The sequence below is a fragment of the Cupressus sempervirens genome, chromosome 4 (genome assembly GCF_028749045.1).
Source record: "Cupressus sempervirens isolate cs-2001-9-10 chromosome 4, ASM2874904v1, whole genome shotgun sequence".
In the NCBI taxonomy this organism is placed as follows: domain Eukaryota; kingdom Viridiplantae; phylum Streptophyta; class Pinopsida; order Cupressales; family Cupressaceae; genus Cupressus; species Cupressus sempervirens.
Genome location: NC_143121.1, coordinates 471377690 through 471390261, shown reverse-complemented (window position 1 = coordinate 471390261; position 12572 = coordinate 471377690). Strand labels below are relative to the sequence as shown.

The window sequence follows — 12572 nt, the reverse complement described above, 5'->3', positions numbered from 1 at the left end:
AGGTATAAATTTATTTTAAAATTCTTGTCTTCATATAGGAAAATTTAAGTTAATCAAATTAAATTTTATTAAATTAATAAAAATGTTGTGAAATTAATTGATATTCACATTATAATTTAACAATATTAAATTTATAATATATAGTAATAGGAAAATAAATTAATTCTAATATTGAGTTAAAAATTTAAAAAATATAATTTAAATTAATATTGTGTATATTAATGTATTAATTAAATAATAAAATATTAAATAATCAATGATAGAAGTTTTAAGTATTAAATAAATAATAATATAAAATTGTTATTGAAATATAACTTATAAATTTATGATTATAATTATATTAATTCATTTTTTTTATAGTTGTCAATTTTTTCATCTTTATTATTTAATAATTGGATTTTAATTTGTTGTTAACAAGATAATGACAACTAATGTTAGCTCTTAGTCTCCCACCTTCAAGACCGATCCAAGTTCACCTTTGTGGAAATATGTCCAAATGATAGAACAAGTTAAAGCAGGTGGAACGTTTGTTTGGATATGCAATTTTTGTAATGTGAGGTACAAAAGTTTATCTAGTCGTGTGAAAGCCCATCTTTGTGCAATTCCCCAACAAGGTATCAAAGCATGTCCAGGAGAGGATGGCAATGGATTACCGCCTCAACAAATAGTAGGCTATATTAGAGAGCAAGAGGAAGCAGATGCAAGAGTTTCTCGTGGCACAAACCATCCTTTAAAGAAAGGGAAGAAATCAAATAAGCCTCCTCCATCTCATAATGACTTTCATGATGTTATAGTAGAGAGCCACCCATTTCTAGGTAGAACTGAAGAACCTATTAATGTGAAGAGAAGCAAGGGGCCATTAGAGAGTGCGTTTAAGAATGATGCTAGGGAGATTGTAGATCAAAGTGTTGCAAAACGTTTATATGCAAATGGTTTTTCCTTTAATATTGTGAGATCACCATATTGGCAAGATATGTTGAGAAAAGTAAATGAGGCTCCAAAAGAGTACATGGGGCTAGGATATGAGGTGGTGTGTAGCACCTTACTAGCAAGGGAGGTAAAAAGCATAGACACTGCATTGGCTCCAATTAGGAATTCATGGAAACAAATAGGAGTGTCAATTATTTCTGATGGGTGGAAGGATGCCAAAAATCGTTCATTAATCAACGTGATTGTAGTGTGCCCCAAAGGGGCAATGTTTCTTAAAGCTATGGATTGTGAAGGGCAGGTGAAGGATGGACAATTTATTGCTAACATCCTTATACAATGCATTCAAGATGTGGGCCCTCAAAACGTTGTCCAAGTAATAACAGACAATGCAAAGAATTGTAAAGTTACAGGCATGTTGATTAAGACATGGTTTGAGCACATATTTTGGACCCCTTGTGCAATGCACTCTCTCAATCTTATGCTAGAAAAGTTGGGCAGAAAAATTAATTGGATCAAAGATATCTATGCAAAAGCTGAAGAGATCCAAATGTTCATCAGAAACGATCACATGTCACAGGCCATTTTTAGATCATTTTCGCAGTTGGAGTTGCTGAAGGTAATTGAAATACTTTTAAGTTTAGTTCTTAACTTTTGAATTTTGTACTTCACTTTAATAATTATGAATTCACTTTTTAAACTTAGCACATCTTTAGTTTGTAATTCAAGTTTTAATTTTATTTTTTACTAGGTTGCTGAGACTCGATTTGCATCCAACACAATTGCGTTCAGGAGACTTGTGAAGGTACGAGAGCCACTTGCTAGTATGGTTATTAGTCAACGCTAGTCACTATGGAGGCAATCCAACATTGAAAGGGCTATAAATGTAAAACAAATGATATTGGATGACACCTAGTGGAACGAGTGGGATATCTTCTTAGTTTCACTGAGCCTATCATGAGTATGATCCGTTATACCGACATGGATCATTCGTGTTTGGGAAAGGTATATGATGGAATTGATTCAATGCTTGAGAAAATGAAGCATGTCATCAATGAAAAGGAGCAAGATCCCGAAGAAACATTCTTTAAAGAGGTGCAAACAATTTGTGTTGAGCAGTGGAATAAAATGACCACCCCACTCCATCTTGCATTTTCCTTGACTCCCAAATTTTATAGTGATGAAATTCTTGCTATGCCATCAAGGGTACCACCATATAGAGATGTAGAAAGAAGTTAGTGAAAGGTGTAGGAAAGCACTTACAAAACTCTCCCTGATCGTGAAATGGAGAATATAGTTACAAGTGAGTTTGCTGATTTTGTAGCTTCCAATGGTCAAAGTGCTTCTACTCTCTGTGACAAGTATACAAAGGATGCTCATGCTTGGTGGTACCTTAATGGTCATACATCACCGCACCTCCAAACTCTTGCAATCAAACTTTTATCACAAGTAAGTTTTTCCATTTCTATTGCACTCTCTAACTTTATATTGTTTACAATTTGTAAAAATAACAAATATTCTTAACTTCAAAATTTGAATGACATTTTTTATGCCCCTTACTTTGTCTCAATAGGTTGCTAGTTCCTCCTCATCTGAGCAAAATTGGAGTGCATACTCCTTTATTCACTCAATGAAACGCAATCGATTGGTTGCAAGTAAGGCAAAAGAGCTAGTTTATGTGCATTACAACTTGCACCTTCTTCCTCATAGTCAAAATGAGTACAAGGAAGGGGGCATAAAGTTTTGGGATGTAGATCCGGAGCGAACTGATTTGGATTTTTCAGCTGCTGCACAATCTTTAATGGATGTGCAGTTGGGTATCCAACGTCCTCCTAGTGCAAGCAGTAGTGGGGTTGCATCAGCATGTGATTCTAGTCTACCTGCATCATCTAATGTTATTGTCAATGATGATGTTGATGTTGATGATCTTATATGATATGGCATCATATATCATTTAAGCGTAATTAGTAATTATTAAGCATGTTCTTTTCATGTTGAACCAATGAACGAGTTGAATAAGTTGTCATAAAACTCATGTTATGACATATTTTGAATTTTTAGGATTAATGGCAGTACTGAGTTTGTTTAGCATGTATGATCTATTTTATTCTGATGTTGATGATCTTATATGATGCCTATATCATTGATACGTACTTTGTAATTACTAAGTGAGCTATTTTAATGTTGAACCAATGAATGCATTCAAATTTTGAATAATTTGTCATAAAATTCATGTTTTGAGATATTTTGAATTTTTAATATTAATGGCAGTTTTGAGTTTGTTTACCATGTATAATCTGTCGTATTCTGAATTTTGATCTTGTTTTTACTTTTAAGCCTGCAAATATTTATATAGTTATAATTTTTATGTTTTTCTTTATGGTCGTACCCAAACTGCCCCAAAAAATTGCCGTACCAGCGTATCATATCAACATCCCCGTACCTGTACCGGCAACTTAGGTTTTAACATAGATATGTTGAATTCTGAATATTGGGCATGATTCCCGCATCATTTCAGTTTAGACAATAAATTCATCTAGCATTGGATCACAAGGAGTATGCTAGGTTCGGTCTAGAATCTAAATATTAATAAAATAATATTGAAAAAATATTCAAGAGGTTGGTAGGTACGATTCACTCTTACATGACACCGTGGAGTTGTAAGGCTATGTATCATATAGCTTTACATTTATGACATACTTGATGTTTAAGCTTGGTGGTTTATCCTTTGTCATTGTATGTCAGCAGGTTTTCATTTGAAAAACTAACAAATCAATACTGTTGAGATAGTGAAATCATAGAAGTGGAGAATAAACCCAAATTGACAGCACTCCTCATTGCAATGAACCACTAAGGATGTAGTATCGAATTTTCTGTGCTTTGAATAGCACATGATCCTAGATTACTACTAAAATAGAAATCTAATATTCATTAAGACCGTCACTTTTTGGTACTGTTGCCAGATCTGGTACAAATCTGGGCAAAGCCAATTTATTCTGACCAGCTGGACATTTCTATTTCAGCATATGGATTTCCAGATCCTACAGAAGTTTGACCCTTCTTTGCAATTCCAGATATCCAATTTTTTTGGACACAAACCAAATTGGATCTTTGAAACCTGTTGCCATGCATTTCAGCTCTATGGGTAGATACTAGAAACACATATTTTAAAATGCCTTCGTGTCATATTTAGTGAACATTTCTTAAGTGCATTGTAATTAAATGATGTTAAAAAATTACACTGCAAACTTCATTCTGAGTGATTTGTGAGAATCTGTCATTTCAAACGAATATGAAAAAATTTAGGCTTCCATCTCACAAATTTTAACTGCAACACAATTATTCTTAAAGCATTAAACTAAACATATAGAGCTATATCAGAGCTTCACTAAATAATTGATTAAATATTCTGTTCTGGCAATTTATCTTTGCACTTCATTCAGATTCAAACTGCAAATCTTCTCTCAAACCATGGAATCACAAGCATGGACCGAAGGCCAATTCTGGAATTTCATTACCACTTTTAAAATCTTGTTACAACAGTGAAACTGACTCAACAAAATGGTGAAGAATCAGCAACACTAGCACAGCCTCTGGCTCACTACTTACAACCCTTGACATGAAAAGAATCTTAACACTGAAATGCTGAACTGTTTAAAGTTTGAAAAGTTACCATCTATGAATGTATTATCCATGCACTGCAAAGCAAGAAATAGCTTTCCAAGAAGTATCAAAATGACAATTAATCATCACAAGCTCAAGGAAAAACCAGTTTTCCAGGGAAACGTTACCTTTAAATGTCAAAAATCAGGTAGCAGTGCCAATCTTTCCTGCAGCTCAGGTGATTGCATCTATCAGAATTTATATGGCCATTTATTTATCTTTTGAAGAGCTACCAGGGAAAATATTCAAGCAGAACTGGATTGTTCACAAATGTTATCATTATAAGTTGGAAATCGAAGACCAGAACCAATATGCCCTAATGCTGTCGGGCAAATCCATGTAGCCAGATTTGGTCCCAGCACCTGTGAATGAAGCAAATTTATATGACCACCAAGTATGTTTCAGTTCTTCCAAAAGTGCAAACATTATATAATAAATGCTCATGATTAAGATCATTAAGATTAATGAAATAGCTTAAACAGCATAACATTATCAGAATTTGTAAAATAACAATTAACAGTTTAGAAAGCAATAAAGTACATTTTAGTATCAAACCAGAAATGTGAAGTTTTCCAACTTTTATCCTCCATAGAAATACACACAAGCATTTAGTTTTTCCTATTCCATATTTTACGACATTACCCAGGGATGCTTCCCAGGGTTCATTTTCAGCTGTCCCCATCCCAGAGACAGGGGATGCCTACTAGACTTTGACTTTGAAATCTACAGGAAAATCCACTGACCCAAAATACCAGAAGTTTGGCACAAAAATCTTGTCAATTCTTATATTTTAAATTTCCCTGAACATTTTAATTTCCCCTATTTTTATATAGCCATCCCTAGTTGTCCCCAAAATTAGCAAAAACATTGCCATCCTAGAAACTCATCCCCCATACCCTGACGTACCCATAATGGAAACTTGAGGTAACCTTGATATTTTATTTAGCAGAAGCAACCCAAAAAACTGTCATCCAAAACACCATAGATTCCTGTATTAAAGCTTAACCAAAGTCAGTTAAAAACCATATGGGCTTCAGAACTGCTAGTCACATAATTAGTTGATAAATGAATGATGTGTTGAATATTGGAGAGATTGTTGATGATAAGAGAGTTTGTTGAGTTGGAATTGCTCTTAGATGAGTGTTGATATGCAGGTTTGTCATTGATGTCAACATATGTTCAGGAGTTTCATAAAGGAGTTGGACAGACTTAGATTTTGTGCGTTACAGGGTATTGATCAGAACAGTATGGATAATGTAGGACATTCCTGCATATGAGAGCTTGGATATGTGTTGCAAGATGAGCGTAGACCTTATGTCTATTGTCGCAACTCTTTATGTAATGATTTGAGTAAGGTACAAATGTTTTTGTGAAGACCAATTGCAAGCTAGTGACAGAAATATGCCATAGGTAGTTGTTGTATTTTGGATATAACGTGTTGGCAAGTTGGACTTAAGGTTTGCGAGCATAAAGCATGGTATGTAATGTCCCTAATTTTTAATAAAATATTTTAATTAGGTTAATTAATTAAATGGTCGTACAAATTAAATAATATCAAAAGGACTTATTTAGTTAATTGATTTAATTAACAAGGGGGCCCAATTTTTATTTATTATTCGTAGGTGTTTGCCGTGTTGGCATTCTTTTGTAAACCCTCAAGAATTTTCCCCGAAGGGGTATTTAAGTGCGGCATGTAGGAAGTTGTTAGTATGCGATTTGGATTATTTCTTTGTATTGCAAATTCTTGTTGGAGTTTTGAATTGTTTGCCATTTTGGAAGTGGAAGACCTTCCTTACTTGGCTATTCCGGTTTAGGTGGGCTTAAACCCCCACCCTATTCTAATTCTTTGTATTACTTTGCTTCGGGTCTGGCACATCTGGAGCACCATCTATCTGCAAATATAATTGGCAAATATCTATGTTCAACATCCATTCTTGTTTGACATGTATCTTGTGCAATTGGCATTCTAATATTATCTTATCTGGCATATAACGTTGGAATTAATTGTACTTTCCGAATAGCGGATTCAAACCCTATACGAAGCCTTCTTTATTCCTGTAAGTGTTCTCTTTCCTACCGTGCAGCCTTCAGCTTCCTACCATGTACGGCGTCTTTGCTTGTTGGTCTCATAAACTGAAGGTACTTCTGTAGGCACCAAGACACACATGAATATTACATGGTAGAAGACTTCGAATAGTGCGTGTTTCAGGATTTGCAAGTCATTTGGTTCATGTTGTGATGATTGCTAGCGTGTGGCGTATGGATAATTGCTTTTGGGAGCTGACACGATGGTGTAGCATTAATTATGGATTGTGGCATGTAATTTGATAATTGTAATTGTTGTATAATTGTAAAAGGTGCCATGTGCATCTTAAAATGGGTCTATTTAATTATTTGTGCACTAGGGAAGTCCTAATAGGCCGACCTAATTGCGTGTTTATAACTTGTATAAAGGAAAGTAATTTCCTTGGTTGTATTGTGTCAAATGTATGGAATGAAATTGTATATGCGAACCTTAATGTTAGATATTAGAGTAGAGCTAAAGGATTGTCAGATGCTTTGGAAGCGGTATGAGTGACATGTTATGATTCCTAAGTGTACTTCATTGGAACTGTTAAGACAAGTGTGTTGTCATCAACCAATTCATCATTTAGATTTGTAAATCTTTGAAGCTGGCTTTAACCTTTTATCTAAGTCTTTAGACAGTGAGTCTTCTTGAAGGTGGGTTCAACCTTCTCTCTTTGAGCAGTGTGCTCTGGCAGTGAGCTTTTTGTTCTCATCAACTCCTAACAGTATTGGCACCTTTTAACAGGGACTTGTCCTTTAATAGGGATAGTTGTACTAAATGTACTGTATCAACTCCTAACAGGGTCAGGTTTCCTAATAGGAAAGTTTTCATACTAGTGCATAATCTTGTGGGTATCATCCCCACTGAGATTTTTCCCTTAACAGGGCCTTCCTTGAGAGCAACTATCTTTGTGTTATACTGTTGGTTTTGATCTTGTTATGCACTGTTATATTCTTGGTTAGTGATTTGATTAAGAAGATTCAAGTTTATAATTATTGCACACAACTGATTCAACCCCCCTGCCTCCCCCCACCCTCTCAGTTGTGCAGTGTGGACTTTATTACTAAAATGATGTTATTATTACATTATCCTAGGTTGGTATTGCAGGGTGAAGGTAGAGTAATAGATTAACAACATTCATGATGAAATGCCATTGCAGTCAAATTCATTCTACAATTGTCAATAAGAGCGTCAATAAACAAATTTCTATAGTCAACTCATAAAAACATTACTATGCTTCCTAACTGATACAGTAGGTGGGTACCAGTATCAGTAATCCACTTTTTGAAAAACTTGTGGAGATGATTCAGCTGGCTCTTACATACTCATTCCATTTGTGTTAACTTCATTGTTCATGACTCTGGCTTGTAATTTCCTTTCAGTTGTCATTTACCCATGTGTATCATATGTAATTCTTGTATTTTTAGCTCAGGCACATAATTTCAAGAACAAGGTGAAAAGCACACAGATTTGAAATTAGCAGCAAGATATTCATTTGAAGAAGGTGAAAACACACCTTGCTACAAAACAGGCAGGTCCTCAATGCAAGAAAGAAGAAATTTGAAGGAAAAGGTACTCGGTATTAACGTACTTGCAGCATGAACTCGTGAACAAAAACTGATGAAACCCATGAAACAGAGAAAGCTTTAGGGATCATCAGCTGTATACTTGAGTAATTTATCTTTTATATGTGATTTTGCTTGAATCATTTGTCAGTCTTGAATTGAATTTCTTAATACCCATAGCAGTCCACAGTTTAAGATTGAGCAGCGTAGTTAGCAGAAATAGGACCACTCTTTGGTTAAATTGTGCTAGTCTCTACTACAACAGCTATGTAAATTCTGTGACATGATATTGCTGATGGCTGCCGGCACAAATTTCAAATTTGCTATATGTTACCACTGTCCAGGAATTTGCCCAACAAAATGATTTAAATTTGACATTGGACTGATTCCATTAGTTGCCAATTTAGTTCACTGCAATTATTTCAAAAAATGAAAAAACTAATCATCGCTGATAAACTTTAATAATTAAAAACTGTATCCAAAAAGTAGAAAACTGTTAAAAAAAGAAGTGATTCACCAGCCTCCGTATATATCAAATCTGTTGCAGTTGAATTAAGAGAAGTATTTAGTTAAGTGCACATGTTTATCCAGATTCATATGACAGTCTTCCAAAACGTTTTCTTATATAAATGAATATATCTAGGTCAAGATGGTATGGTGAGAGACAACAACCATGCATTTTCAATTAGTTGGCCAGTAGTATGATGTATCTATTACTGTTAACCATTTATTTAAATATTTTCAATTTGGCTATTGACTATATAGATTATAAAGCATCTCTAAAATGATTTGATCCAAAATATTATGAAGTTAGGATAGAAGAATTAGATGGATCTACTTCTTCCACTTATTTTGAACTCCTTATGAAAAGGCCTCTCTATAAAATCTTCAGAAATAAATGCAAACAAATCAATATTCCAAAAGTTGAACAATCAATAGACAAAGAAACTTGTAAAAAAATTGAATCAGATCAGGTCATGCTGATATTGAATCTCTTGTGGCAGAGAGGAAACTACTAATGCATAACATAATTGAGGCCTAAGTTATGATGCCAAAAGGATTCAAAGAATCACAGAAAATCATGTAAGGTTTTGTAGCAGCACGATACATCAATATACCTGTGAAGGTTGTGTAAACCCCTTGTTAATGTTTAACTTGTTCTTGAGTTTTTCCCAGCTCGACTGTGTGGAGCCATCCCTTTCATACTTCTGTTCCACCTATGCCTTGCATTGTTTTTATTCTGCTTGTGTCAAGTTCATTCACTCTCTGCCAGCTGTGGATTACCATTGCCATCTGAGCTTGCTCTGAAGCCGTCTGTTATGGTCGACAGTTCATTTTATCTCCACCAGTTATACTCTCCTTACCATCTTTGCATATGAAGTGTCAAAGGAAAATGGCCTCACTGTCACTGTTGTCAATGTATTGCCATCAAGCTTTAAGTTTTATGGAGCCAACTATGCATGCTGGTGCCGGCTATGCTGTGACTGTTCCTCTTTCATCCACTCTCATTGTTTCATTTAAAAGGTTTGACTAAAGCTCAAGACCATGTGTCTGTTCATATTCTGATTGGCATAAAGAGTAACTGCTGTCAAGTGTTAATGATTCCACAAGCCACAACTTACCATTGTGGTCTTTTGGGCAGTGTGACATAAAGGTGAAGTTTAATGGTTGTGGTTACAATTCAAGATGTTGGTGTAACTTTGTTGTGATGGTGTGAGAACTATTCAGAAGTTTTTTATTCTATCACCACGGGATTGGTTTAATGCATTTTTACGAGTCTGCTACAGAATTCATTGTTTTTGCCTACTGTTGTATTTTGTTAAGAATTTGATGAATAACCGGTGTAAGATCATTCTTGATGTGATGATCATTTATACTTTGCAATCTGTGAAATGTGGATGGTCATGTTCATATTGTGAATGCTAAGCAGGCTATGCTCAAGCTGCACTAAGGCTTTGATTGTTGATTGTTACGAGTTAACAATCCCAGATAGATTATTTATTCTTATTAAGCTTGAGAAAATCATATTCAGTTTCCAATAAAGGATCGAATTTTTGTGTGGCTGGGTTTTTCACCCTCAAGTGGAGGGTTTTCTTGGGATAAATAATTGTGTCATTGTATTTGTCTGATTTTGAGCTTCTAAATATTGTTGTCTTGCATTCTGGTTAAAAACTTAACATGGTATCAGAGCGGGTCTAAGTAAATGATCTAGAACCAGAATTTTTTAAGCTTCGAATTTTTCTCTGCTCTACTTTCAGTTTCCAACAATGATCAATGGACTCGAAGACATGCTGGATGGTGGATCCAAGTTTACTTCATAGAAATCCAGGGTCCTCATTGATCTTCTGAGCTATGTGACTACTAATGTAGCTCAGCCAACAAATGATGCTGAGAAAGCCCAGTGAAGAAAGAATAATATCATGGCAAGAAAGATAATGATTGATTCTATGAAGGATCATCTGGCACCTGCTATATCAAAGTTGAATTCAGCTAAAGAGATGTTTGATCGTCTTCAAAGTTTGTATGAATTCAACAACACTATCAGAGTTCTAGCCTTGAGACGTCAACTCCTGCACATTGAGATGGCCAGAGGAGAATTTCTTGAATCTTCCTTCATGAAGATCACAAAATTGAAGGATTGTCTCAATGCTACTGGAGATTCAATTGAGGACAAAGAACTAGTTACGTTGGTGAGGAATGGTCTTCCTCATTCTTGGGAATCTTTCATTCAAGAGATTAGCAGAAGAGATAAACTACCCAAGTTTGATCAGTTGAGAGCTGACTACATTCAAGAGGAATGCATATTAAAGGCTAGAGGAAACGGGTGTAAATCTCACTATGAAGAAGATCGTGTCCTTGTTGCCCATACTTCTAAAAGGAAGGAGACAAAATTTTAAGAGGTTCAGAGATAGGAATTTCGATTCTGCCCCGGAAACTAAGAAGGGGGATTTCTCAAGGATTCAGTGTCTCAGATGTGACAAGTATGGTCACTTTGATAGAGATTGTCCATCAAGACCCAAGCACCAAGCTGTTGCTACAAATGTTGAGAATGCTTCTCATAGAGAATCAAGTGAAAATTCAGAGGGTTTCTTATTTATTTCTGCTCTTTCAAGTAATGTTTCTAACTTTCTACTAATAGTGATAATTGGCTGGTTGACAGTGGAGCATCTTGCCATATTATAGGATACCATGCGCATCTCTCTAATCTAATAGGAAATGATACTCATTTACAAGTTATTATTGGTGTGACATTGCTGGTCTTGGAATTACATCTTTTCATTTAGACTCGGGAATTCCTCGTCATCTAAGTGATGTATTGTTCATTTCTGGAATCAAGAGAAATTTGATTCCTATTTCAGTGTTGGAAGATAAAGGATACCAAGTGGCATTGCTTAAGGCAAAGTTCTTGCATGGAAAAAAAACTCTAGCATTAAGAGCTCTTGAAATTGGTGTTTGTTGAAAGATTCTATATAGACTTTCAACTCACCCTTTCAGGCCTTAGAACATTATTCCATAAGTGCTAATGAGCTGTGGCATAAGAGATTCACTTATCTAAATTTCAGAACCTTTTTTTCATGTAGAAGATGATCATTGATCTTCCAAAGCTAAATCAAAAACATGAGGGTGTCTGCAAAGGTTGTGCCCTAGGTAAGAACATTAGAAGTCCTTTTCATGATACTGAAATTAGAGCAAAAGAAATCTTGGAGCTGATTCATTCTAACTTGTGTGGTCCTATGTTTGTTGCTTCATTAAGTGGTTTTTGGTACTATGTTATTTTTATTGATGACTTCTCTCATAATTCATGGATTTATTTTCTGAAAACTAAGGAGTAAGGTGAAGTATTGGCTAGATTTTAAGAGTTCAAAGCTCTTGTGAAGAATTTGTCTGATTAAAGGATCAAAGTTTTAAGGTCTGACGAAGGTGGTGAATATACTTTTGGTAAATTTCAAAAAATATATATTGAAGCTGAGAGTAAGTGGGTGTTCTGTGTCCCTTGTAATCCACAACAAAACGGAGTTGCAGAAAGAAAGAGCGGGTCTAATGTTTGAGCCAGTGAAAGCCATGATCCATGATCAAGGTCTTCAGACTTTTCTTTGGGTAGAAGCTTGCAAGGCAGTTATGCATATTCAAAAGTCCTCATCAAATTCTAGACAATACAATTGTTGAAGAAGCATTCATACTTATTAAACCAGAAGTCCGTCATCTCAAAAAATTTGGGTGTCTAGTTTACATACATGTACTGAAAGATAAAGGGTCTAAGTTAGAACCTTCAGGCAAGAAGGGCATTTTTGTTGGTTGCAGTGAATCATCAAAAGCTTACAAGGTCTAAATTTCAGGTCAAAAGCATA

The 12572-nt window shown here is 35.1% G+C and overlaps 2 protein-coding genes across 2 annotated transcripts in view; one reads left to right on the top strand and one right to left on the bottom strand.

Moving 5' to 3' along the window:
• Positions 1-496: 496 nt before the first annotated feature.
• Positions 497-2863, top strand: LOC149562011 (uncharacterized). Its single transcript, XM_089827934.1, has 5 exons — positions 497-1546; positions 1679-1732; positions 1933-2161; positions 2252-2376; positions 2501-2863. The coding sequence occupies exons 1-5, from the start codon at positions 497-499 to the stop codon at positions 2861-2863; spliced, it is 1821 nt and encodes a 606-aa protein (XP_089684060.1).
• Positions 2864-4413: 1550 nt separating this feature from the next.
• The window catches only part of LOC149562010 (DHHC-type zinc finger family protein), a 72700-nt gene continuing 64541 nt past the window's right edge, over positions 4414-12572 (bottom strand). The window contains exon 7 of the mRNA XM_089825549.1: positions 4414-4952. Within this exon, the coding sequence (XP_089681675.1) occupies positions 4836-4952 (117 nt within the window). The 3' untranslated portion in view covers positions 4414-4835. The remainder of the gene's footprint in view (positions 4953-12572) is intronic.

Excerpts from the sequence above, each read along its gene's own strand:
- LOC149562011 (XM_089827934.1), top strand. The coding sequence starts at position 497 with ATGATAGAACAAGTTAAAGCAGGTGGAACGTTTGTTTGGATATGCAAT. Across the intron at positions 1,547-1,678 it reads CGCAGTTGGAGTTGCTGAAG|GTTGCTGAGACTCGATTTGC; the intron begins GTAATTGAAATA and ends ATTTTTTACTAG. Across the intron at positions 2,162-2,251 it reads ATATAGAGATGTAGAAAGAA|CTTCCAATGGTCAAAGTGCT; the intron begins GTTAGTGAAAGG and ends CTGATTTTGTAG.